Genomic DNA, 25,640 nt, shown 5'->3' with positions numbered 1-25,640 from the left:
ATATGCCACGTGACATGAGGAGATCCTGCCCCCACCACAGTATGTTAGGGAAAGGGTGGTCACCTGACCCAGGCTGAGCCAATCAGGGTCCTTTCCCTGGCCAGTCTTAGACAGACTACTAATGTGCAAAACCAAGAGCTCCAAATGGCTGCTTTTGGCCCTGTGGAGAAAACCCACCTTTCCTGAGAGAAAAATGAAGCCCATCAGAAAAGAAGTCAAGATGAGAAAATAACGGCTTGTAAGTCTGTAATTTTAGCTGTTCCTTATGGGAGCCACATCCCTGCTCTCCCCTGCTAAATTGTTCTAATTCTTTCTAAGATTTCATAAGTTACCCTCCCCAATGCCTGCAAATAAATTCTTTTTACCTAAGGTAATTTGTTTCTGTGTCCTACACCCAAAAGCAGCCTAATTCACGCAACATCAAAATTCCTTTTTTTTTTTCCTATATATTCAAGTGCTTTCCTTTCAATGTCCCTGGAAGGTAGACACCATATTTTACTAATCTCATCCATTTTCTCATATGCATCTCACATAGGTCCTAAGAAGCAGATGAAATACTACTGCCCTATTTTACAGATATGGAAACTAGGGTTTAGAGGGGTTAAGATGCTTGGCAAAGAGTGGTGGAAGGTAAGCTGGTGAGTGCAGTGGAAGTTACAATTAACTGATTACAATCAGTTCCAAATGTCTTTGTTCATTCCCCACTCCCTCTGCTTCACTTGACTAGTTAAAAAAAAAAAGAAAAGAAAAGAGTGGTGGGAAGTGGACTCGAAGTCAGAGCTTTGGGATCCAATGCTGTTGCATCCTCCCTAAACCAGATTTCTTTGATATACATATGTTAAAAATAACAGAAATGATCTGCCTTAACTCACAAAAAAAGCAATGAACCTAGAACCAAAACACTGGTGTTCCAACTCTCTGACATGCTGTGCTTTTACCAGAAAAGAGGTAGAAAAGCCAACATCATACATCAGCAGTGGAAGGGAAGTGCTAAGGATCCCATTAGGCTATATATCTTAACAAATGAAATACACAAGTGAAGGGACTACTTTCCCTCCCGTGATGAACGAACCTATCAGCAGTGCCTGGTTCTCTGACCTCTACACAGTAAAACACCTTACAGCAACAGTAAGGAGGTGCCACTTAGCTGGAGAAGAGCATCTGAGGGTATATTGTTCCCATTAGCTATGGAATCATTAGTGTATTTCCAGCACTGACAATCAAGTTTTCAACATCACACAATCAAGAAAAGGTCTTTACTAACAGGAAGAGGGGAGGCACTTTGGCTTGTCTTATCTGTAACTGGTTAGTTATTTGTGAAAAGTACACTAGTGATCATGCAATAAATTGTCCTACTTCAGACTTCAGAACCATGCTTCAGAGCAGCTGACCTTGATCCCATCAAAAAACTCTTATGAGAATCAAGAGTATCAGAGAAACTGGTTGAGTTTTGCCACCTCAGCAATTGCCAAAAGGTAAGAAGAGGAAATACATGAGGCAATAAACATGAGGACATGCTCAGAGAAACACAAATCAAGAAAATAATCAGATTCTTTTTACACATTTCATTGGCAAACATTACAAAATCTAATAATATCAAGTGTTTCTGGTAAGCCTATAAATGGGTAAATTTTAGAAAATAATTTGGCATTATCTTACAAAGTGGGACATTCACAGACCCTACACCTCGGGAATTCCACTCTTAGGTATACATCCAAAAGAAATTCTTGCACAAACGTAGGTGAATCCAAAATGTTCATGGTAACACTGTTTTAATAATCCAAATGCCCATCAACAGGAGATAAACTTACAAAATGTTACAAAATGTAGGATTATAAACAAAGGTACAACCAGAAGGACAACAGCTACATATAACATGGATGAATATTAGTAACCTAATGTTGAATTTAAGAAAGCAAGTCTCAAGCAACTAAATGCTGGGACATTTTCTATAAAGTTAAAAACAACTAAAAGAAAACAATGTATTGCTGACGCACACATGTACGTGGGAAAAACTGTTTGAGAAGCAAGGCGTAATGAATTCAAGGATAGGTCACTTCTGGGATCAGGCAGAAGCAGACAGATGGGAGAGTAAAAGAACACATAGAGTAATGTAACTTAGACTTAATATTCTACTTCTTGGGTTGGACAGTGGGCTCACAGTGCATATCATTATTAAACAAATAAATGAAACAAGACGCTTATGGATGGGCCAAAAATGGCAATGTGATGAACCAAAAATTGGGATTAATCTATTTCTGGGCACCTGAAATCTAATAACGTGTGTGTGTATAATCGCTCAAGTTTTCCTTAAGAGCTTGTTAGCATGGAAATGCTCAATTAGGATTCTAGTCCTGGCTTTGCACCCATTATGAGACCTTACACATTTGAATGAAAAATGCTTTCTAGTTATATAACAGCAAAGTTACTCCAACATCAATTTTCTCCATTCTCAAAAAAATTGTGAATCCACTTATTGTAAGAAAACTTATTAATTTTTTACATTAATTATTTTTTTAAATGAACTACATAATTCAATTAATCACAATGTATGACTGAGGGTTCATTAGTTGTGGCAAATATACCACACTACTATAACATGCTAACAATAAGTAAAATCAGGTACAGAGCATATGGGAACTCTCTGTGCTAGCTTGGCAAGTTTCTGTAAATCCAAAACTATACTAAAATAAAGTTTTTTTAAAAAATTGGGTTAGAATGATGGTTGCACAACTGAATAAATCTGCTAAAAAAATCACTTAATTTTGTACTTATAATGGGTGAATTTTATGACATGTATGTTAATCTTAATAAAGCTGTTTAAAAAGTTCCTGGGAGTCTAACAGTCTAAATTTAAAAAACAAACAAACAAACAAAAGCCACAATAGCAACAAGAAAAATAATGGAGAAACTTTGCAATAATCAAGGATAAAATGCACCACAAATTGACAAATATGTTTAACTCTGTTCTCTGCACACATTTAGTCCCAAACAGGGTGAAAATTAAAATAGAACTTTTTAAATACAGAGGAAACTACAGTGGAATATTATTTAAACTTTGAAAGGAGGCAAAACTTTCTAGGCACAAGACAAAATGCAGAAGGCATAAAGAAACAGAAGAAAAAATGTGAAAACACAAAAAATAAAACACCATAAACAAAGGTTTATTTAAACCATTTAAAAGTTGTTAAATGAAAGGAAAAATACATAGTTGAGGGTATCTCAAGAAAAGAAATGTCATTAAATGGCTCCAGTGGGGAGTTGTGGGAGAAGAGGACCACTTTCACTTTTTTCTTTATTTTTGCTATATTGCCTGCACTCTGTTATAATATATAACTTGTATTACCTTTATAAGAACTTCTTACAACCACCACAAACAAAAAGGCAAACAGCATTTACAAAATTGTGAGGTTGTGGAACCATGTTTTCCACTGTTTCTATATTAAAAAGAAAAATACCTAATAATTTTTAAGAAAAAACAGGAAGCAAGAAAAAGTGCTTGAAAAAAGGAAAAATACACTTAAAGATCTATTGCAAATTAATTTTAAAAAAATTAAAAGTCCAGTAGAAAAACAAGGAACATTTTATAGAACAAAAATGAACTTTAAACGTATCCAGAACATTAAAGTTCACATCCTTTTAACCCTAGCTCTAGTCTAAAGAAACAACAATTTGGGCAAAAAATTCTATAAAATATCCATTAAACCATTATTTAAAATAGTCAAAAACTGAAAAAACCTTATTTGCAACAATAGAGTTGGCCAAATACACCTCTGCAATGGAATGTTATCAGTAAAGGTGGGTGGAAACAATTTCATACTCACTAATGATCCTATGAATTGGTACAAACCCTATGAAGGGCAATTTTACAAAATTGCAAAATTTTGCATCTTGCAAAATTATAGATGCATATACTCTTGACCCAGAAGTACTATTTCGGGGAACCTATCCTAGAGATGTAATACATATACAAACATATAAACAAGGGATACAAAATGGTATGATTTTTTTAATCATACCATTGTTCGTAACAGCAAATGGCAAATGTATCCATCAATGAGGGATTGGTGAAATAAACCAGGTGCATCCATACCATGAGGAAGCTCTCCAGGAATTGGCAAAGAAAGACCACCACGACACATTATAAACTCAAAAGGGCAAGGTGCAGGCAGAATGGCGTGATCAGCGGGCTAACTTCTGTGTGAAAGAGCAGGAAGAAATCCGTTTTCCTTTGGTTTTATTTTCACAGATACATAAAAATGATGAAAGGATTTATAAGAACTAAGAGTGGTTACTGACAGAAGTGGGAACCAGTAAGAAAGATACCCAGAACTGGACAAATGTCAACACAAAAATCACAAGAAGTAATTCCATATAGACCTTTTTGTTTTATTTTGAACCACGTCTTTTTTGAAAGGGATAATCAGGAAAGCTTTTATCCTGCCAAAAATTTTTTTAAAGTATCATACTGATAGATGCAAAAACACAGATAAATCTCACAGACACTATATTGAATGAAGGATACAGAAGCACAGTGCATAATTCCAATAATATGAAATTCAAGAACAGGCAAAACTAATTGTTGATGACACAAATCAGAAGAGGGGTTACCTCACTCTGGAGGGTGCTTACTGGGAAGAAGAATGAGGAAACTTCAGATGCTGGAATATTCTATAACTTGACCTGGGTGATGGTTACCTGGGCATATAGGCATAAAAATTCATCAAACTTAACAATTTAATTGGTGCACCTGATGTACTTTACTGTGAATACTTCAATAAAAATTTTCATAGTTATCAAAAGATGTTGTTGAGGAACATTTAATGACATGATGAAATGCTCACAATATAATGTTAAGTCAGAAAAGGTAGGATTTTACACTGATGGAGAATATGATCATAATTCTGGTATAGAATAAGAAGTAGGAGAAAAAAGATTAAAGAAAACGCACCAAAATGGCAACTCAGGGTTGTAGAATTTATTTTATTTCTCTGTATTTTCAAAATTTTCTACTCTTGAAATCAGATAGAATATTTTGTTTCAAATTCAGAAGGGAAAAAAAAAACCCAATTAGATCTAGGGTTGAGGGCAAGGCAAAAAAAACAAAGATCTGCATTTTAAAATAAGATAATCTTAACACGTTTAAAATAAAGCAATGTTGATACAAATAAGTGAATGATTACACAGGACCAGGTTAACAACCAAACATGCCCTGTTTATTTTACAAAGAACAAGAAATCTGCAAAGGGAAAACAAACAAAACAAAAACCCTAAAAATCCCTAGGAATGCAGTAAAAATGTGCTGGGGATTCAAGGACAAGAAATAAGAAATTTTCAAGTTTCCTCACAGATAATACAAAAGGGTCAATACCTGTCTGAAACTCTGAAGTGCCTCTGCCCTTGGGGATGTGATCCTAAAAATGTTAAAAATCTAAGAGAGAGTGGACTGGAGACTTAATGCTTAATAGATATGGAGTTTCTGTTCAGAATGATGGAAAAGTCTTGGTAATGCACAGCGGTGATGGTAGCACAATGTTGTGAAGGTACTTAACAGCAATGAATTCTATACTTGAAAGTGGCTGAACTGGGAAATTTTATGTTGAATACATGTCACCACAAAAAGTAAAATTAAAAAAAACACATAAAACTAAGAACAAAGTATGATTTAATAAGATAATGAATGTCTAGACATACCCAATTTACAGGGTAAGAGTAAATTAATATTGAGTAGCTAATTAATTTTTACGTCAGTAATTCTTTTAAAAATTTTCCTCTAAGACCCAGTTGCTATAGGGGTCTCTATAATTAGTAGAACCTAAATTTTAATCCTCATTTAACACAAATAATTAATTCTAGGTTCTCTTCTATTATTTTAAGTAGAGATCAATTTTTATATTAATTTCTAATGACCGAAAAGAAAAAAAATCACTAGCCCATACTCCATTCCATTATCAGGTACTTTAGAAGCGAAGTTAAACATCTCCACTTCGGCAGCCACTTCCTTCATTGCCCATTATCAGAATGAGACTGTGCATTAGAGCAGAGAAACAAGAGTGATGAGTCTACATCTTGTTGTTCAAGTAAATTAAGGAAAGAGAAGAATGAGAACATGATATGAGTTCAGCCAAGTGAACCTGGGCAGGAGTGGAGAAAGGAAGGAAAAACAAAATGCCTGTGGCTAACATCACTACCAAATAACTTATTCCAAAGTGCCTAAAATCTTTGGGCATTTCAGTTGGGCAAACTGAAGGGGAAAAGAAATGAGAAATTTGCATGTGATTAAGTACCATATAAAACATTACTTTAGTCAAAATCATACATTTGCTATTTAACAGATTATTAAGTTTCATACAATAAAAACAGATTTATTACTAGAGAGCAAACAAAACAGTACAGGTGAAACCACCTATTGGCTATCAAGTTCCAAGGAATTCAGTAAGGAAGCCTTATAAGAATAATGCCTTTTTACAAGTTAAGTAATCCTTTCAGCTTAATCATCATTACCACCTCTTGTGGCTATCTTTTGCCCAATTATCAAAAGCACCTAAAACTGATTAAACTTTCATGACAGCAAAACTAGATGACAGGCCAAGGTTCACTGGGACTCTTGTATTACTGGCACTGCCTCCCTTGAGTCATTTTTTTTCTAGGCTCTCGAAACCTTAAGTAAACAAATCCAACAGCCAGTAAAAACTGACACACCCAGAAACTCTCAGCGAGTACTTCATAGCTCACAATAGTCTGTCCAATTCCGTCTACAGGTGGCTTTGCCTGGAGCTAAAGGTTGAAAGAAAACATTCTCTAATACCTTCAAACCTCATAAATTACAAGGAGGGAAATAAGAGGGGAAACATGGGAGAGGGGAGAGGGAAAATAAAGAATGAGGGCTTCAAGTAGTAGAGGGCAGGGGAACAAAACTGGAATCTGTCTCACTATCATAGACATGCCACACCCTTTCTGGCTTTTTAAAGACTGCATCAATTTTGCTCCTTAACTAACTAGAAAAAATTTTATCTACATTTCTAAATTTCTTCAAAAACCAGACTTATTGGATGCGAGCTAAAGGAGACTTCAAGATTATCAATGCCTTTATGCCTTTGTGCCCTGCCCTTAGCCCTCCCTACCCCACTCCCACTGGCCCAAACCAATCTATTTTGGAATCAAGGTACAGTATTCTCATCTAACCCTCATGGAATGAAATCCATCTGGACAAAGAATCCTGTGATGGCAGTTTCTGAGGATGCTTACAACAACATCCTAACGGAGTATTTCTGAGAAACAAAATATCACTCCAAATATCTCTCAAGACAGTTTATTTTTGGAGAGAGGGACCTTCTAGGCACTCATCAAATCACACCACAGAAGAAGTCACCTACTGATAACATTAACAGTATATATAAAAGAAGAAATTGTTCTACCTCTCTCTGCCTTGCTGAAGCAGGGAAGTAGGGTAGTCATAGTGGTTTGCCATGCTACTATCTATTATTCAAAAGGACGGCCACCTGCTACCACCTTTGCAAATCGTGACCAAAGGCAGCATGCTGGGCAACAGTGTTTTCCTCCAAAATGACAAACAGAAAAATAAAAGGGAGGAAAGTGGAAGGAGTTGGGTTTTTTTTGCAAAGGCCAAGTCCTTTCTGCATCATTCCTTTAAAAGCCATTTATTTTCAGTGCCTATATCCACTCGTTGGAAACGGAAATCCGATATTTGCCTTATAGTGAAAGTATTGCTATTATCCCACCCTTCCAAAATTCTGAGTAAAAATGGAGGCAACTTTTGCAAGACGCAGAGACAATAATTCCAAGAACAAAGTTTAATAAAGCACTAAAACTCAAGCTTAGAGACAGAAACCTTGGGGTTTAATAAAAGATTGAAGGTTTACTGATTTTTTTTTACACTTACCCACTCTTCGACGTTGGGTGGCTGCTCATCGTAGATGTGTTCCTTGTCCCACAAAATATTCGACTTGTCATACTGGCCCATCTTCCTTCGAGTTTTCACAGCAAAGAAAATCATTAAAGCAAAAGCCACAATAACCACGAACCCCAGCACAATGGCAATGGCCTAAAAAGGGAATTAAAGATACAGACATAATTATGCTTTAATTTGCTTATTAATCCCAATCCATTCTCTACAAATTACTAAAATCCACATCTACCTAAGGCTCTACTAAATATCTGTGATTTAACTGACATAAAACTAAAGCAAATTGTTACATTTTAGAAATATCATAAAACCTAACCTGCAACAACTGGGCTAAGGCTAGCAAAACACATGTTCACATACTACTTGACTGAATCCTTAAAATGTGCTTAAAGTTAGGTACTATCACCATCCCCACTTTAGAGATGAAAAACACTAGTTCCACAGCCTGTGCACATAAGGGCCATGTTTTTATAAACAGATGAGAACAGCCTATAACGAACTGAATCATTGCTATGGCCCTAAAGGGTTTGAAAAATGTTTACCAATCATCCTTATGATCTTGTTCGAAACACATGGTTGGCAAATCTTTACACTGAAAGTAAATTTCAGTTCAAAGAGGATCTGCTTTACCATAAATTATGAAGATGTGGATCTGATCAAGTTATAAATTAAAGCAAATCGACTAATGTTGCATTTAGTCTGGTAGGTTTGTTTTAGGAGTCTCTTGAGCACTTACTAGAAAGGGCTCAGTGACATTTCTCCCAATGTCTGATAGGTATTAAGTGCTATATTGACCTGAACTTGAAGTCGAGGCAGGAACCAGGCTCTGCCTTGGATGTGTGCTAATGGGTAGCAAAGGCTCTCCTTTCAGCTGCCTGACAGCAACATCCTTTTTCAAAGAATACAGGTTTCAGGTAGTCAGAGGACTAAGAGGGATAAGGGGTGGGTAAGATGGGAATACTAGTCCTCAGCCCCTATTGACCAGCTACATCTAAATGACAACCACAAACCTTCCGAAAACCTACATTTGCGGGGAAAACATTTCAATCTTCAAAATAAAGGTAGTTACTGAAAAAAAGACTAACTCGAAAAGAGTAACTCATTCAAGTAAAAGAATGGGAATTCCTGAGTTGGTGGAAGAAAAAAAAATCACAAGGAACTTAAGATTAGTAATACAGAAACATTTTCTTTGTTAATATAATTCAGTGACCACAGTTAAAGATGGCAGAGCTCTCCACTACGCCTGAACATTTCAATCACTGGATAGCTTTTAAAAATACTGACATCCACTGTGAAAACTACAAAATACTTTTGAAATAATTTAAAGACCTAAATAAATGGAAAGACACCTTATGTTCATTAATAGGAAGATTTAATATTAAGACAACAATATTCCATAAATTGATCTACAGAGTCTATGCAACTGTTCAAAATCCCAACTGGCTTTGATCCTAAAATTCATACAAAAATGCATGTGCCCCTGAATCCCCAAAACAATTTACTGAAAAAGAACAAAGTTGGAGGACTCACTCTTCCCAATTTCAAAACTTACTACAAAGCTACAGTAACCAAGTAATCAATATAGATCAATGGAATAGAACTAAAAGTCTAGAAATAAACCTTCACATTTATGATCAACTGATTTTTGACAAGGGCACAAAGGCAATTCAATGGGAGAAAAAACAGTCCTTCAAAAAAATGATGCTGTGACAACTGGATATTAAGATGCAAAAGAATATGGACCATAGACTTCTAGAAGAGCTAAAATTACAAAACTCTCCAAGAAAAATGGGAGTAAATCTATGTGATCCTGAATTAGGCAAAGCCTTCTTAGATGGACACCAAAAGCACAAGTAACAAAACAAAGTTAAACTGGACTTCATCAAAATTAAAAACTTTTGTGCAAAGGACAACATTAATAAAGTGAAAAAAGAACCTACAGAACGAAAGAAAATATTTGCAAATCTAATAAGGGACTTGCATCCAGCTATAGAAAGAATTCTTACAACTTAATAAAAAAGACAAATAGCCCAATTAAAAAAATGGGCAAAGGATCTGAATAGACATTTCTCCAAAGAAGATATGCAAATGGTCAACAAAAGCACATAAAAAGATGTTCAACATGATTAGCCATTAAGGAAATGCAAAACAAAACCACAATCGCCTACCACTTCACACTCACCAGCATGGCTATAATCAAATAGACAAGAACAAGTGTTGAAGATGTGGAGAAATTGGAACCTGCATATATTATGTTGCAAATATAATATAAAGTGGTATAGCCACTTTGGTCAACAGTTTGGCAGTTTCTCAAAAAATTAAACATAGATTTACCATATGACCCAGTGTGGTGGTCTGAAACTGCATGGACCCCAGAAAAGCATGTTCTTAAAGTTAATCCATTCCTGTAGATGTGGACCAATTTTAAGTAGGATATTTTGATGAAGCTACTTCAGCTAAGGTATGACCCATCTCATTCAGGATGGATCTTAATCCTCTTACTGGAGTCCTTTATAAACAGGATGAATACAACAAAAGAAAGACACAGAAAGTCTCAGAAGCAAAAAGCTGAAAGCAACGAATCCTGGAAGAGAAGGGAGAGACCAGCAGATGCTGTCATGTCCCTTGCCGTGTAGCAGAGGACCCAAGGATCACTAGCACCCTGTCTTTGGGAAAAAAGCATTGCTTCAATGATACCTTGATTTGGACATTTTTCTCAGCCTCAAAAGTGAGCTAATAAATTTCCATTGTTAAAAACCAACCCATTTTATGGCATCTGTTTTCAGCTGCCTAGCAAACTAAAACACCCTGCAATTCCACACATAGGTGTATATTCATATGTTCACATAAAAACTATGTACATGAATGTTCATAGCATTATTCATAACAACCCAAGTGAAAACAACCCAAATGTCCATCAATTGATGAATGGATAAATAAAATCTAGTACAACCATATAATGGAATTTTATTTGGGAATAAAATACCAATACATACGATAAATGTATGAACCTTGAAAACATTACGCTAAGTGAAAGAAGCCAATTATTAAAGACCACATATTATATGATTCTATTTATATGAAACATCCAGAAAAGGCAACTCCACAGAGACAGAAAGTAGATTTGTGGTTACCTATGGCTCAGGGGAGAAGAGAAGAAAGTTTGCTTTTTCTGCTGCTAATGGAAGTTTCTATTTGGGATAATGAAAATATTCTAAAATTTATTGTGGTGATGGTTGCACAACACTGTGAATATACCAAAACCCACTGAATTGTTCTCAAAATGGGTATATTATATGGTAAGTGAATTAGATCTTAACAAAGCTGTTAAGAAAAAATATTGAAACTCACCACCTCCCCCAAATACTGATGTAACTGGTCAGAAGTATGGCCTTGGCATTAATATTTTTTTAACATTCCCCAAGTGGTTCTATTGGACAACCTGAGTTGAGAGTCTCTGACCTAAGGAGAGGGAGAGGGAAAAAAAAAACCACTACTCATACCTCCTGGGGATCCACCACACAGAAGTGATACAAATATTGATCCACGTAGAGTCCAGTAGCTGTAGATGCAGAAAACTGGTTGCAGAGAGCATATATTTGAGAACCGTACATAGATCCAGAAGTCTGGGCTGTTGGGTTGACTCCCATTATATACACAATTGTGGCAATAAACACCATAATGCCCAGGATAGCACTCACTATTATTACAGTCAAGTAATACCTTCTTGTTCTGGATATTTCAGATCTTATAACGCTGGTAACAAATATCACCAATGCTGCAATGAAACAAAAGGCAGCCATAGCCAGTAGGAATCCCTTTGCGGCTCTTGGATCTGTGTAGCCTGCTCCATAGCCATAGCCATAACCATAGCCATAACCATAGCCATAGCCACTTCCATAGCTACCAAAGCCACTTCCATATGGGTAGCCTAAGCCACCTCCCATTAAGGCAGTTCCATAGCTTCGGTCCCAGGCAAGTGTGGAGGCAACACAAGCAAATATGGCAATGCACACCACAATAATGACCATAGACAGAATTCGAATCACTCCTGGAGGAGAGGTCCATTTGTAGAAGTGAAGAATTTCATCTTCTGGGTAGAAGGAATATGCTGGCTGAGAGAGCATTGGTCGAACGTGCATCTCGCCACCATATATGTCATTGCTTGGTGCATAATGATTTGGTTTGCTGAAATGCACATGAAAACAAGATCAGTTAGTACTTTTTAATGGTTTTAAGCAGAAAGAACACAAAGTTTTTGGAATAATTTAAACAAACCATTGGTCATTGAAACTATGATTAGTTCTGCCCTATTGAACCCTAAGGACATCTGTGCATCAGTATCACCTGGACGGCTTGTGAAAACATAGATTGTTGGCCCATATCCATAGTTTCTGATTCTGCAGGTCTCCGGTCAAACAAGTTTCCAGGTGATACTGATGCAGCCAGTCTGAGAACCATACTTTGAGAACCACTGCCTTAGTACACTATGGAGCAAAGGTTCTAAGGTTTTGCTGCATATTAGAATCACCTGGTGAATGAGTAAAATTCCCAGATCAAGCACCCCATATCAGTTAAATCATATCTCTGAGGGCTGTACCAGGTAGTTTACAGCAATGGTTTTATCCTTTTTGCCTCTGTGTCTCAGACCAGTACATTTGAACATGAAACTTACACTGGCCTACCCAGGGTTATGTGCAATTCCTGGCAGCCTCACTCTCCTACTTAAGAAAATACATTTATTCATGTATTCCTTTGAGAATACTTCACTGGAGTTGCCAGGCTAACATGTGCTGGGCACTAGCTAGAAATGGGAAACACAATAAATCAGACTCACTCCAGGCCCATGACAAAATTTAGTCTCTCTCAGGGCAGTAAGACAGTAAACAAAATGACTACATGATTATGTAATATGGTATGAGTATGGTAAGAACTAAAATCTCCTTTTTAAAAACACTTTGCAAACTCCAGTAATTTAATCATAAACAGACTGCTTGTGGCAGACACATTAGAGACAAAATTCAATTCTTGAACTGACCCCTTTAGTTTTCACCATCATTTCCACATACCTTCCTCATTCCAAAGCAAGACATCTTACTACCTGGTGCTACTGAACACAAGAATTCAATGAAATTACCTGAGTATATAGGAATGAAAAGGAAACAGAGAAACTGACAGGAACACTGATAAGCTGGTCTTTGAAAATGTCAGGTATGAAAATCCACAACCGATTCTACTTGGACATTTGGGTTATCTCCACTTGGGGCTGTCATGAACAGTAGCTCTGAACAACATTAAACATGTATCCTGGCTATACACAAACACTTATTTTTCTAGGGTATATGCCCAGGAGAATTTCTGGGTCATAGATTTTCTATCTTCAGCTCTACTAGACAATGTCAAACTCTTTTCCAAATTGATTATACTATACTCATCAACAGCAGAATGCTCACAGCAGCACTATTTATGATAACCCCAAACTGGAAACAATCCAAATATCTATCTACAGTGCAATGGTTAAACAAGTTGTGCTATGTCTATACAATACAATATTACAGACCTGAACTGTCCAATACAAAAGCTGCTAGCCACATGTGATTACTGAGCATCTGTAATGTGGCTAGTCCCAACTGAGGTGTGCTGTAAATGTAAAATACATACCAGATTTCAAAGACTAAGTGTGAAAAGAAATGTAAAGGATCTCATGAATAATATTTGTATCAATTACGTGTGGAAATGATACTTGGGATATGTTAGGTTAAGTGAAATATATTATGAAAATTTATTTTGCCTTTTGTTTTTAATGTGGCTACAAGAAAATGTAAAATTACATATATGACTTGCATTATAGTTCTATAGCACTGCTATGGAGCAAAAAAGGATGAACTGGAACTACATGCAGCAACATGGATAAAGGATATAAACAATGCTGAAAGAAACAAGACAGAAAAGAAGACATAGCAAAATTATTACATTTTCATAAAGTTTAAAAACAAGCAAAATGAATCTGTATTGTTTAGGATATATAAAGTGGTAAATAAAGAACAGCAAGCAAGTGATCACTGTATGTCAGGACAGTGGTCTCCTGCAGAAACAGAGAAGACACACAGAAAGACTTTTGGTTGTACTGTTTCTTGACCAGGGTGATGACTGTGGGTGGATTACTTTGTCTTTAATCAAATCATACATGTGTTTTGTGCCCTTTTCTACATTTCACCTTGTTTTGAAAAAAGCAACACAAAATAAATCTCAGTACTCAATCAATATATTTTCCAGCACATTTTCCTCAGGACCACCTTGTCATAAACAACTTAGCACCACCATGTTCACGTACCATTAAGGAGACTACATAATATGAACACACCCCCACTGCAGTCATCACACAAACAGTTAAAGCTATAGAATATTTAAAAGAGGAAATCTCTATCAATGCTTGAAAGCAAATTTAAAATATTTCTTAATTTATTGTTAAATCCCCAAGTGACCAAAGAATCTAAGAACCTTCAACTCTACTTATGTTATATAATGGCAGGAGTCACTCTTAAAATTGATGATACAGAAACAGTCTCCTCAGTGAAAGATGCCAGTCACAAAGACCACATATTGTATGATTCCATTTATGTGAAATGTCCAGAATAGGCAAATCTATTAGAAAATACGATTTGTGGTGGCCTAGGGCTATACTGTTAATGGGTACTGGGTTTCTTTTGGGGGTGATGAATATGTTCTATAATTGATGTGATGGTCATACAACCAAATATACTAAAAACCACTGAACTGTATACTCTTAAATATTAATTGTATCTCAATAAAGCTATTATTAAAAAATTGGCAAGATCTTGCCAATAGCCATCTAAACAAGATATTAATATAGAAGCTTCATAGCCATTTGTGAAAAACAAAAAGGAATAAATATACACACAAATATAAAACTGGACTATCTCTTGAAGGAATCAAAAGAAACTGGTGATAATAGTGGCTTCCATAGAACAAAACCGTCACCCTGGAAATTAAGGGTGAGAGGAAAACACTTTTGACTATATACCTTTTAGTATAATTTAAATTTACAAGTGCATATATTGTTTTCTTTTAAAAACCAAATACTTAATAGATGCAAGTTTCAGCTACATATTTTTTTCATTACATATGTCCCCCAGAAAAAGCCATGTTCTTTGATCCAATCTTGTGGGGACAGACATATTAGTGTTGATTAAATTGGAATCATTGGATTAAGTTGTTTCCATGGAGATGTGACCCACCCAACTGTAGGTGCTAACTCTGATTAGATAATTTCCATGGAGGCATGGGCCTTGATTAGTTTACTAGAGCACTATGTAAGAGCTCAGACAGTAGGAACTTGCTGCTATAGCTTACAGAGACATTTTGAAGATGGCCGGAAAGCCGACACTTTGGAGAACGCAATTTTGAAATGCAAGCTGGGAGCAAGCAGATGCCAGCCACATGCTTTCCCAGCTAACAGAGGTTTTCCGGATGCCAATGGCCTTTCTCCAGTGAAGGTACCCTGTTGTTGATGCCTTACCTTGGACTTAAGACTGTAACTTTGTAACCAAATAAACCCCCTTTATAAAAGCCAATCCATTTCTGGTGTTTTGCAAAAAGGCAGCATTAGTGAACCCGAACAACATATGATATACTTAAAAATTTTCTTTTAAAACTAAAGAAGTATTTACTTACAATTCATCAGGTCTGTAAGGAGGTGGACTTTCAAAAGGCCTTGATGACATGGCAGATGTCAGTGGTTACCTGATGTTCAGGATGAGCAACCCCTTACAGCTCTCAAGACAAGCCAACCTAAGCAATAAGAATAGGGCAGTGACATCACTATTGCACTCAGAGTGTCCTTACATCAGTAAGAAAGCTAATGATACCAACCTCCAAGTAACCACTCATCAATGGCTACTTCTCTTGTCCTTTCTACTGCCATTTTTACATGTTGGACTATTAATTCCTTGAACATACGAAATCACTGAGCACAGGAATTACTCAACTTCATATCCCTCAAAGCACTTAGCATCATGCTCTGCACACCACTGGCATACAAATATCTTTTGAACTTGAAATTCTAGGTTATAGTAATGATAATTTCTCAAAGCTTTTACAGCACAAGTAAAATGATATTTTTAAATTGGTCATTTCAAAGAACAAGGAAGATATGTAAAGAAAAAGGAGATAAAAAATTCTCAAAAAAATGTATTCCACTTCATAATACTTTTGGAAGTTCATATAAAATGAGAATGTAAATGGAAGTGCCTATACAGCAGTGTCTAGCACATACAAGCCCTTCAATAACCAAAGCATAATGAAATCAGTTCAAAAGTATGCCTTTATCATTAAAAATGATTACAAAACTTGTTTATGGATAGTGAATTTATGAATATTTTTTCCTTATTTCCTTTCCTAAGTCCTTGAAAATTAGCACAATTTTTACACATGGAGAGAAATAAACACACATTGTATTAAAGAGGTTTTTTCAAAGAGAAAAGCAGAATGATTTGTTCTCAAATTCCTCAGAGGACAAAATCTCTAAACATCTCAGAGGCAATTTTACTTAATCAACAGGTTATCTATTAAGTTCTCTATCACAGTAACCTGTAGAATCAAGCAGTTATTAGGAAGGTCACACACTATTTGGAGAAAGGAAATTAACAAAGAAGGCAGCAACTACATCAGGCACTACTTAGGGCTGAACTGTAGTTCATGATAAAGTGCAGCATAGAGGTAACCAGGGAAGACTTAGAAAGAGGAGACTCAAGCTGGGGTAGGTGGAGAGAGGGGACAAGAGGGAAAGGGGGAGGGAAGAAGGGAGGACAAGATAGGAGCTGGTATGACTGCAGCTGGTTTGTGGGAGACTGGGAAGACCAGGCATGTTGGAATGGTGTCATCTACTGGAATAAGGCTACACAGACTGGGATGTGGTGAGAAGATGGAGGATTTGAAAGCCTAGTGGGAGTTACTCATCTCATTCAGGTAGAAAAAGGAGCCAGTTCATGATTTTCAGCAGAGATTTAACCAAGTTTGATTTCAAACCAAATTAGAAAGGCAAACAGAAGAGTTGGAAGGGGCACTTGCAGTAAGCAACAGCAAATCCGGGTTTCAGGTAGGTGATGAAGGAGTGGTTTAGGCGATCGGAGAGAAGGAAGGAAACTAACATTCATCGGTATCTACCACGAAAATTCTCATTTCACCACCAAAACAACCCTCAGTGCAGAAAGGGTCAAAAACATTAAGTAGTTTGCTCAAGGTCAGATGGAAGCTAGTGAGCCACTGAGCTGCAATCTGAACCCAGAAGATGTCAGGTGCTTTCCACTCACACACTTATAAACAAATGGCCTCCATTGTGGATATACTAGTTTCTGTGTACACCAGGAATACCCTGGTGTTAATGTCCACTAAGCGGTGAAGCTGGGAGCCACCCACCTGGATCCACTGGTAGATCCACAGCACCAAGAGCTCTCCAGGACAGATTTAAGAGCAGCAAAAAAAAAAAAGCTCGAGGTTTATTCTGGAAAACCCAGTCCCAGAGACACAACAAGGTATTCTGCTATCACAGCTACAGCACTTCCTCTTCTCCTGATATTGAACTGACTTTTAAGTTCTTTCCAGATTACACAAGTGATTAGTAAATAAGGAATTTTCAGATCCACTGGAAGGTAAACTCTTTGAGAGCAGCAAGTTTTGCCTTTTTGTTCACTGATCAAAAACAATACTCAGCACCCAGTGGGGGCTAAAACATTCGTTGAACATTTATATGAATCGGATTGGACCAAGTATACTTAAGCCTCAGGGTATCTATAAAGAGAATATGCAAGCTCATAGAGACAGAAATTAGAGTACAGGTTGCCAGAGGTCGGAGGGCAGGGAGAATGGGGGTTAATGCATAACGAGTATAGAGGTCTCTTTGGGGAGGTGGGAAAATTTAAGTAATGAAAGGTGGTCAAGGCACTGCAATATTGTGAATGTGATTAATCCCACTGAATGGTATGCTTGAGAGTGATTGGGATGGAAAACAGTGAGTAATGACAATTAAAGACAATACATGATCCTGGACGGGATCTAACAAGTGAGGAGAGAAGGCTCAAAGGGACATTATTGGGACATATGAAAAACTGGAATATAGACTGCAAGCTTTATATAGATGTTAAAGTTCTTGAACCTGATAACTATACTTAAGGTAGATACATAAGTGAATATCCCTGTTCTCAGGAAATGTACATAGCAGTATTAAATGTTCAAAGAGATGATGTACACAACCTATACTCAGGTGATCTGAAAATGGATTGATACATAAATAGCAAGACTGACAGATAGATAAATGGATAGATGGATTGACAGATTGGTAGAATGTAGCAAAATGTTAAAATTGGTGGATCTTGGTATCAGAAGATAGGGGTATGTTGGAATTCACTGCATGGGATTTATATTACTTTTGTAACTTTTCTATAAATTTGAATGTATTTCAAAATAAAAAGTTTAAAATTAAAAAAAAAAATCCATACAAAATCCCTTCTCAAATTGCCATTTCCTAGATTCAGAGTTTAGTCATCATGTGTCCCATGATAACAGAGATTTTAAACTGTGCAGCACACAATTAAAAACAAAACAAAACAAAAAACCTCATTCAAACAAGCCAAGCCACAACAAATTCATTTCTCTTTTTTGCAATTACCAGACTGTTAGCTGAAAGGAATGCAAAGAAAATCCTGCAAATCTTGAGTAATTCTTGTATATAAACAGTGGGGTTAGGCAGATTCTGAGCGCGACCTAATTAGCACAAAAGAATGAACCACTGATGTCCACCTGGAGGGAGGTGTCTAATGGTGACCACAGACAAGGTGGATGACTCAAGATTATCCAGAATTGCAGCTGGCAAAACACTGGAAAGGATAACGAACCCACTGGCTGAGACAGTACATCAACATTGATCAACACCTCAAGGCCAGAAACATCAAGGTCAGGATGATGGGTTAAAAAAATCTAGGGGCTTTAAAAGCCCCATTTCCTAGCTCGCAACTTTAGACAAGTTCCTCATCATCACCCACCCTCAAATGCCCTCCTCTGTCAAAAAGGGAATAATTCTGACCTCTGGCTTGGGAGAATTAAGTAAAATAATGCATTAAAGAACACGAGCACATGCATTCACAGCCAGGTGGTCATCCCGAAGGTGAGAAATTTCAGTGCTTAGGCACTTAGGTACATTGTATCCATTTTCAAATATTAGTGGCGTGAATAAATCATCTTAAAAATGTAAACTCAATTTTAAAAATCAATAGCTAAGTACAGAATAAGGAATATCTGTCTTTAAAAATGCTTTTCACTGGTGAGAATTTCAACAGAAGTTAACAAGCTATCCCAAAGTTAGGCAGAAGTGCTCAGATGGAAGAATGATGCAATTATAAAAAGAAAGAAACTTCTGTATAAAGTTGAATTTTGTACATCCTGTTCCAACTCTCCTTAAGTATAACTAAGATTGTTAAGATCTAGAAAAACTATGCTGTAAGTCAAATGATTGGAAAAACAGGAAATGTTTGACCTGGAGAACTGAACATTAAAAGATCCACCACGGCAGCCTTCAAATATTTGAAGAACTGTCTTTGTAGTCCTAGAAATGGTTTTTATAAAAAACAAAAAACCAGAAAGTCAGATTTCAGCTCAATGTTAGGAAGTCTCTCCCTTAACCAGACCCCCCCCAGACTGCAAAAAAAAAAAAAAATAATCTGAGCACATTCCATTTATGCAAAGCTTATGTTATTTGATATTTTTTGGAGATTGGATTAGAGACTTAAGTCTCTTTCAAGGCAACTCTGCATTAAGGCCAGCAGCCAAAGAAGAAAGAGAGCCAGCATAGCACAGCAACATGAACATTATCTTATAAATAAATGTGTTGAGTGAAGGAAAAAACAAAATGAGGAGTGGTAAGACAGTGGATGGTCCTAAAGAGCACACAGGTCATTTTCACAAAAGCTGTTTCAAAAGACTGGAAGTCAGACTGAGCTAGAGTTGGGACAGAAAGGAAGCACCCAGACCCTTACTGAATATGTTAAACTGAAAACCAGCACCTCAAGCTAAAACTAACACATAAAAAATGGGGAAGTGTTAGTTGATGGATAAAGTGTGTGTAAATTTTGAATTTTTAAAAATAAAATTAAAAAAAAAAAACCAACAAAATTGGTTTTCACCATTAAGACATATTGCCACCACCCCTTAAAGTTCCTTATGCCCTTTGCAGCCAATCCGTTCCCAGGACCCCAGACCTCAATCAACCATTGAACTAGCAGTGCATGGGGTCTTCATGCAGCTAGGCTTGAGAATAATCAGAAACGCATGGAGGACAGGTGGACATGTAATAAACATTCAAGTCCAACCTCTACATTTTACTGATAACACACTTTGAGGATTCACTAGACTCAAGTTTTAGCATCCATTTCCCATTTTGAGAGGCAGTTTAGAAGCAAGAAGACTGGACCAAGGCTCTGAGCCCCAAGAACTTTATCAGTGAGAGTTTTCAAGGCTTGAGGGGCCAAAAGCTGTCTCTATAGGAAACTAAGCTAAGACGAAAAAGAAAAGTATGAAAATGCTGTGTCCCAAAATTATTCTTTAAAGCAAATTTAGTAAGTGAAAAATAAATTTTATTATATTTAAGAGCAGTCTGTTTCTTTTAGATTGAGTGCAACAGCCAATTTGCTGTTAAGAACTTTTTTAATTGTGCCTGATACCATTAAATAATTCTATTTAGATTATAGGCACATCATTAATTAAGAGCCTAAAATTTTGGAATTAGGTATAGACTAGCTCTGTGTCTGAAAACTGTACTTCAGTAAGCCCTCCAGGCAATTTTAAAGCACACCAAATGCTTCTAGAACAGCTGCCTAGAATGAAGGTGTCAATCCAAGAAAGGTTTTGGATCTCACAAATTTCTTGTCTAGAAAACCCAGAACATCACAACAGCAGGCACCTTCTAACCATTCAGGTGTCAGCTCAAATGTCACCTTCTTATAGATGCTCTCCGAGTCACTCATTCTAACACATCAGCCTATTTTATTTTCAGAGTAAATTTGCCCCTCATCCTAAAATTATTTTTCCATTTTTTTTCTTACTGTCACCATTCTGTTTTGACCAATGCCGTTATTCCTGGTGCCTAAACTAGTCCCTGGCACAAAGTGACCATCAGTCAATATTTGATTAATAAAACCTAATGCCCACACTAGCGCTACAATTTCAATCCAGTAGTACATGCCTCAAAGTTCTTCACACAACTAACACCCAGTAAATGTACTTCTTCAATTCTGAAAAAACTCAAGTACGATTCTATCCCGGAATATCAAGGACTGATACTTCTCCCAGATACCCTCCCTGATTAGCTGAAGGAGTTTTCCAGGAGCCCATTTGTAACATGTTTCCCCATCTTTAGAACGGAGTTCCAAAAAGATCTGCCTTCTAGAGTTGTTGGGATGGCTAAAGGAGGTAGAGTATATAAAGCTTCTAACACAGTGCCCTGCACAGAGAAGGCGCACCATAAGACTGTGGCACTATCTTCCTAAATAGACTGGAAGCTGCCTAAAGGTAGAGAAGCTGTTTTTGCCCATCTAATATCTTCTCTCCATCACCTAACAAAGGGCGGGTCACAAAGGAAGTACCTAGTAACTAAATAAACGCAAAAATTAAAAAAAAAAACAAAAAGTGCTGCTTTGTCTGAGGAAATATCTATTACGGTTTCTCCGCTTTTTAAAATGTCTATTTTAAAACACCAGGAAAAGAAAATAAGGATTCATATAAACAGTGCAAAAGAAATATTACTACACTTGGGAATGTGCAGTTTGAGAAACCTACCTTCTTCTAGAAAGAACTAGTTTTCAATCATGCCAAGAACTACCAGAAGTGCCTTAATGTGAAGCGTTTCTCTTTTCCAGAGAGTCCAATAAAACACCTCTTGTGAGTCAGGGCCACACACTAACCTAGAAAGCCGCCTCCTCGCCGCCCCAGCCCGAGTCATTTCCCAGGTGGGCAGTTTGCCCAGCAAGCCCCAGGGCCGGTCTCAGGATGCGGTGGCTTCTTCTCGGGCCCAGCGCTTAATCCAGGACACAAGGGTCTAGGATTTCCTCTTCCATCCCCAAGGATCCCTCCAGCCCTAAAGTACTGAAGCCATTTTGGACCCTCAACCCACCTCTCCCCGCACAATTCCTCCGACACCGGCAACATGTCCGCTGGTTGCGGGCGGGGCTGACCCTCCCTGGAGGTCTCTGAATAGACGACCCAGGCCGGAGCCGGTCCCGGCTTCGGCGCGCGCCCTCCCCGCAGCACCCCGGGCAGGGTGCGCCCGCGCTCGCCGAGCAGGGACCGCCCGGAGGCAGGTCCGTCCACCTGGCCACGGCCTTTTTGTCACGGGTGAGAATACAAAGCGTAAGCAGCTTCCCTCGAAGAACAACTTCACTAGAAATTAAATACCCGCCCCCGGCTTAAATATACGCGGGCTCACACAACTCTCATAAGTGGATTCAACACAGCCAGTGTGGCCCATTACGTGACTCTAGGATCATTGCACAGACTAAACCCAGCCACCCTCTCCCCCCAGGATACCCAAACGGATGGTGGGGGGCGGCACTGATGAGGGAGTTCCGTCTGAATCTAAACCACCGCGTCCCCGCCAGCAAGAAAACCGCGTCGCTTCAGCCCGCGGGTTTAGTATCCCGGAGGAGCCGGGCGCTGCGCCCTTCGACTTGACGACCCCAGGAACTGCAGCCCCGAATGCTGCGCACAGGCTTCTCATGGTCTCAAGCCTCCTGCCCCCATAAAAGCCAAAAGTTCCCCCGTGCCGCTAGGGTAGTGGTGGTTTTACGCGTTTCGGTGAATAAAGCTGATTTATCCCCTTGCCCAGGAGCCAGCCTCACAAGTTTGCCCTGCGCTGCTTTCTCCGCAGACGTGCGCCTCTTCGGTTCCCGCGAGCCCCAACTAAGGGGCGAATCCTCCACCAAAAGCAGCGGTACCCCCCCTACCAGAAAGAGGCGCCGCCTTCCCCTCCCGGGGACTCTGGGGTTCTCGCACCGCGCCCAACTCGCACCTACTCAGCGTGAACAGGCCCAACCGACCAGAGGCCGCAGGAGACAAGGAACGCACTCACCTGCCGGGAGTGCCTGACGCTCTGCGAGCAGCCGGCACTCAGCCGGAGATTGGGCTGCGACCCAGCCCTCGTTCTGCTCCCCTCCCACCGTCCCCCTCCCCACCCGCCGCCCTGCCCCCGGACATGCGCACGAGAAGCAGGTCTCCAGGGCCTGAAGCCCGCGCCCAGCCCCGGCAAATCCCACCTGTTGCGCCGTGGAGGGTTCCTGCGCCTTTGAACTGCTTTCCTAGTACTCCTGCCGCCTCCGCCAGAGGAAAGGGTTGGAGGGAGGTGAGCGCTAGCGAGAAGCTGTTGTGTAGGTGGCCTCCTCCCTGGGTGACCCATTCACCTGAAACTCGGATAAGAGGTAGAAGGAAACAGTGGGGGAGGAGACGGGAGGGAGCAGCCCTTCTCTCCGCATACCCTTGTAGCACGCAGAGTTAAAGGAACAGCTACTCGTTTCTGCTCGGGCCTGGCGCCCTGGAGGGGGCGGGGACGGAACGCCGAGTTGGGGCTCGGGTTGCTGGGGACTAAAGGAAATATTCCTGGACTACCCTGGGGCGCGCTGGGACTTCTTCCTGCTTCGGGTAGAACAAGTGGAATGTTTGTCAAGGAGAGGCAGAGTGCGGCCTGGAGGGGACTGTTTTCCTCCTGAAAGAGGGTCCAAGAGTGGTCAGAGCTTTGGTAAGAAAAGCAGGTCTTCACCCGACACTTCACTCCTTCAAAAATATGGTTATAAAGTGTTGTTGGAAAGAAATATCCAGATTTATTGCTCCAACAGAAACTCCTGGGGGATTCTCAGAAATCTTGCGTGAATTTAGGAACTACGAATGCTCTTCGAATTCAAAAAAGGACTATTGTTAAGAGTTACTGGGATTAGCGTGAAGTATCGACGACTTTGGTCTGGTAAATTCGCCACCAAACAAGATTAAGTGCTTATTGGAGTATACATTATCACCACTTCAGGGGCCTCGCCACTCCACCTCCCACCCCCATTGACAGTCAGCTTTTGGGGAGGTTTAAACTGTTTTAATATTCTTTTTGGCTTTTTTTTTTTTTTTTTTAAGTTTAGTTCTGAAGTGCTAGTCATGTTCTATTTCTTGATCTGGATGCAGGATGCTGGTTCCACAAGAATGCTCATTTGGAAAAATAATAGTCTACACTTAAGATATATGCACTTTTATGTATGTATGTTGTATTTCAATTTTTAAAAAGTGTACTCCAAGATGTGACGATGTTAGTTCTTGCAGTTTAACTGTGTTGGAGACTAGAATTTAGACTTCTTAAATGCTGCTTCATTTTGTGTTCCAATCTGGAATGTCTGTTCTCCTAATATTTCTATCCAAGCCAATCCACTGTTCTGCCTTTAATTAATTAATTAGAGATGTGACTCTCCCATACATTAGATCTTAAGGCACAATTTAATACTTAAGGAAGTAAAAACTTATATAAAATATTTTAAATTTCTACAGCCTTAATGGGTAATTAATCTAATTGATATTTTTATCATGGAAGTCATCGGTATAATTATTTTAATTTGGCTATGTAATTTTTTATGAATGATGCAGATTAAACTGGCATCGTTAACACTGGAGAGCTCAGGTTAATCCTCTTATGTTTGCTGTTAGATTACTGAAATCTCCAAACATTCCCTTCATTTTATAATTAAACAAGGGAACATTTCCTAATACCCTCAGATTTGTAAACATGTCTGTTATTTTATAGTGTACTTTGACAAGTTCTGAAGGGGTCTAGTTGGGTTTTAGGGTTTATTTTTCACTTTTTTAAAGTGAAAAAAACAGAGTATAATTCTTTTTAGAACTGAAGTATAATTCATACACCTTAAAATTCACCTTTTTAAAGTGCACATTTCATTGGTTTTAGTATATTCATGAGGTTGTACAGCCACCTGCCACTGTCTTAATTACAGAATATTTTCATCACCCCAACAAGAAACTCCCCTCCTCATTAGCATTCACTCCCCATTACTCTCTACCCCCAGCCCTTAGCAACCACTAGTCTACTTTCTGTTCTTATGAATTTTCTTGATCTAGATATTTCATACATGTAGAATCATACAATGTATGTCTTTTTACATCTGTCTTCTTTCTCTTAGCTTCATCCGTGTTCTAGCATGTACCAATAATTCATTCCTTTTTATGGCTGGTTAATATTTCATTGTATGGATATACTAAGTTTTGTTAACCCATTCATCTGTTGATGGACATTTAGTTTATTTCTACTTTGGGGCTATTATGAATAATGCTGCTATGAACACTCAAGTACACGTTTTTGTCTGGACATATGTTTTCAATTCTCTTGAGCAAGTTAGGTTTTTAAATTAAACTTTTTATCACTTTTTGAACTTTTTATTGTAATAACATATATACAACTCAAAATCTCCCAACTTATTCGCTTTCAAGTATAAAATTCAGTGGTATTAATCACATTTAAAATATGTTATCATCACCAGTAACATCCATTACCCAAACTTTTTATCATTTTAAGAGAATAATTTATGCATATCATGTTATTTTACTTACTCCCACACTAAACCTAAATCCAAAGGCATATTACATTGGGATGGAAGGTTAGTTT

General features: G+C 38.2%; 1 protein-coding gene across 3 annotated transcripts in view; it reads right to left on the bottom strand.

Annotated features, from left to right (window-relative positions):
* OCLN (occludin) overlaps positions 1-23,469 on the bottom strand; it is a 54,581-nt gene extending 31,112 nt beyond the window's left edge. The window contains exons 1-4 of one of the 3 annotated variants that reach the window (XM_037801241.1): positions 23,248-23,469; positions 15,623-15,739; positions 11,431-12,115; positions 7,904-8,065 (exon numbers count right to left, since the gene is read on the bottom strand). In XM_037801241.1, the coding sequence (XP_037657169.1) occupies positions 7,904-8,065; positions 11,431-12,115; positions 15,623-15,672 (897 nt within the window). In that variant the 5' untranslated portion in view covers positions 15,673-15,739; positions 23,248-23,469. Of the gene's footprint in view, positions 1-7,903; positions 8,066-11,430; positions 12,116-15,622; positions 15,740-23,063; positions 23,151-23,247 lie in introns of those variants that run through there. The other 2 variants (XM_037801242.1, XM_037801243.1) reach the window with 2 other exon arrangements.
* Between the last annotated feature and the right edge of the window lie 2,171 nt (positions 23,470-25,640).

Source organism: Choloepus didactylus, chromosome 13 (genome assembly GCF_015220235.1).
Source record: "Choloepus didactylus isolate mChoDid1 chromosome 13, mChoDid1.pri, whole genome shotgun sequence".
Taxonomy (NCBI): domain Eukaryota; kingdom Metazoa; phylum Chordata; class Mammalia; order Pilosa; family Megalonychidae; genus Choloepus; species Choloepus didactylus.
This window is presented reverse-complemented; position numbering and strand designations above follow the sequence as displayed.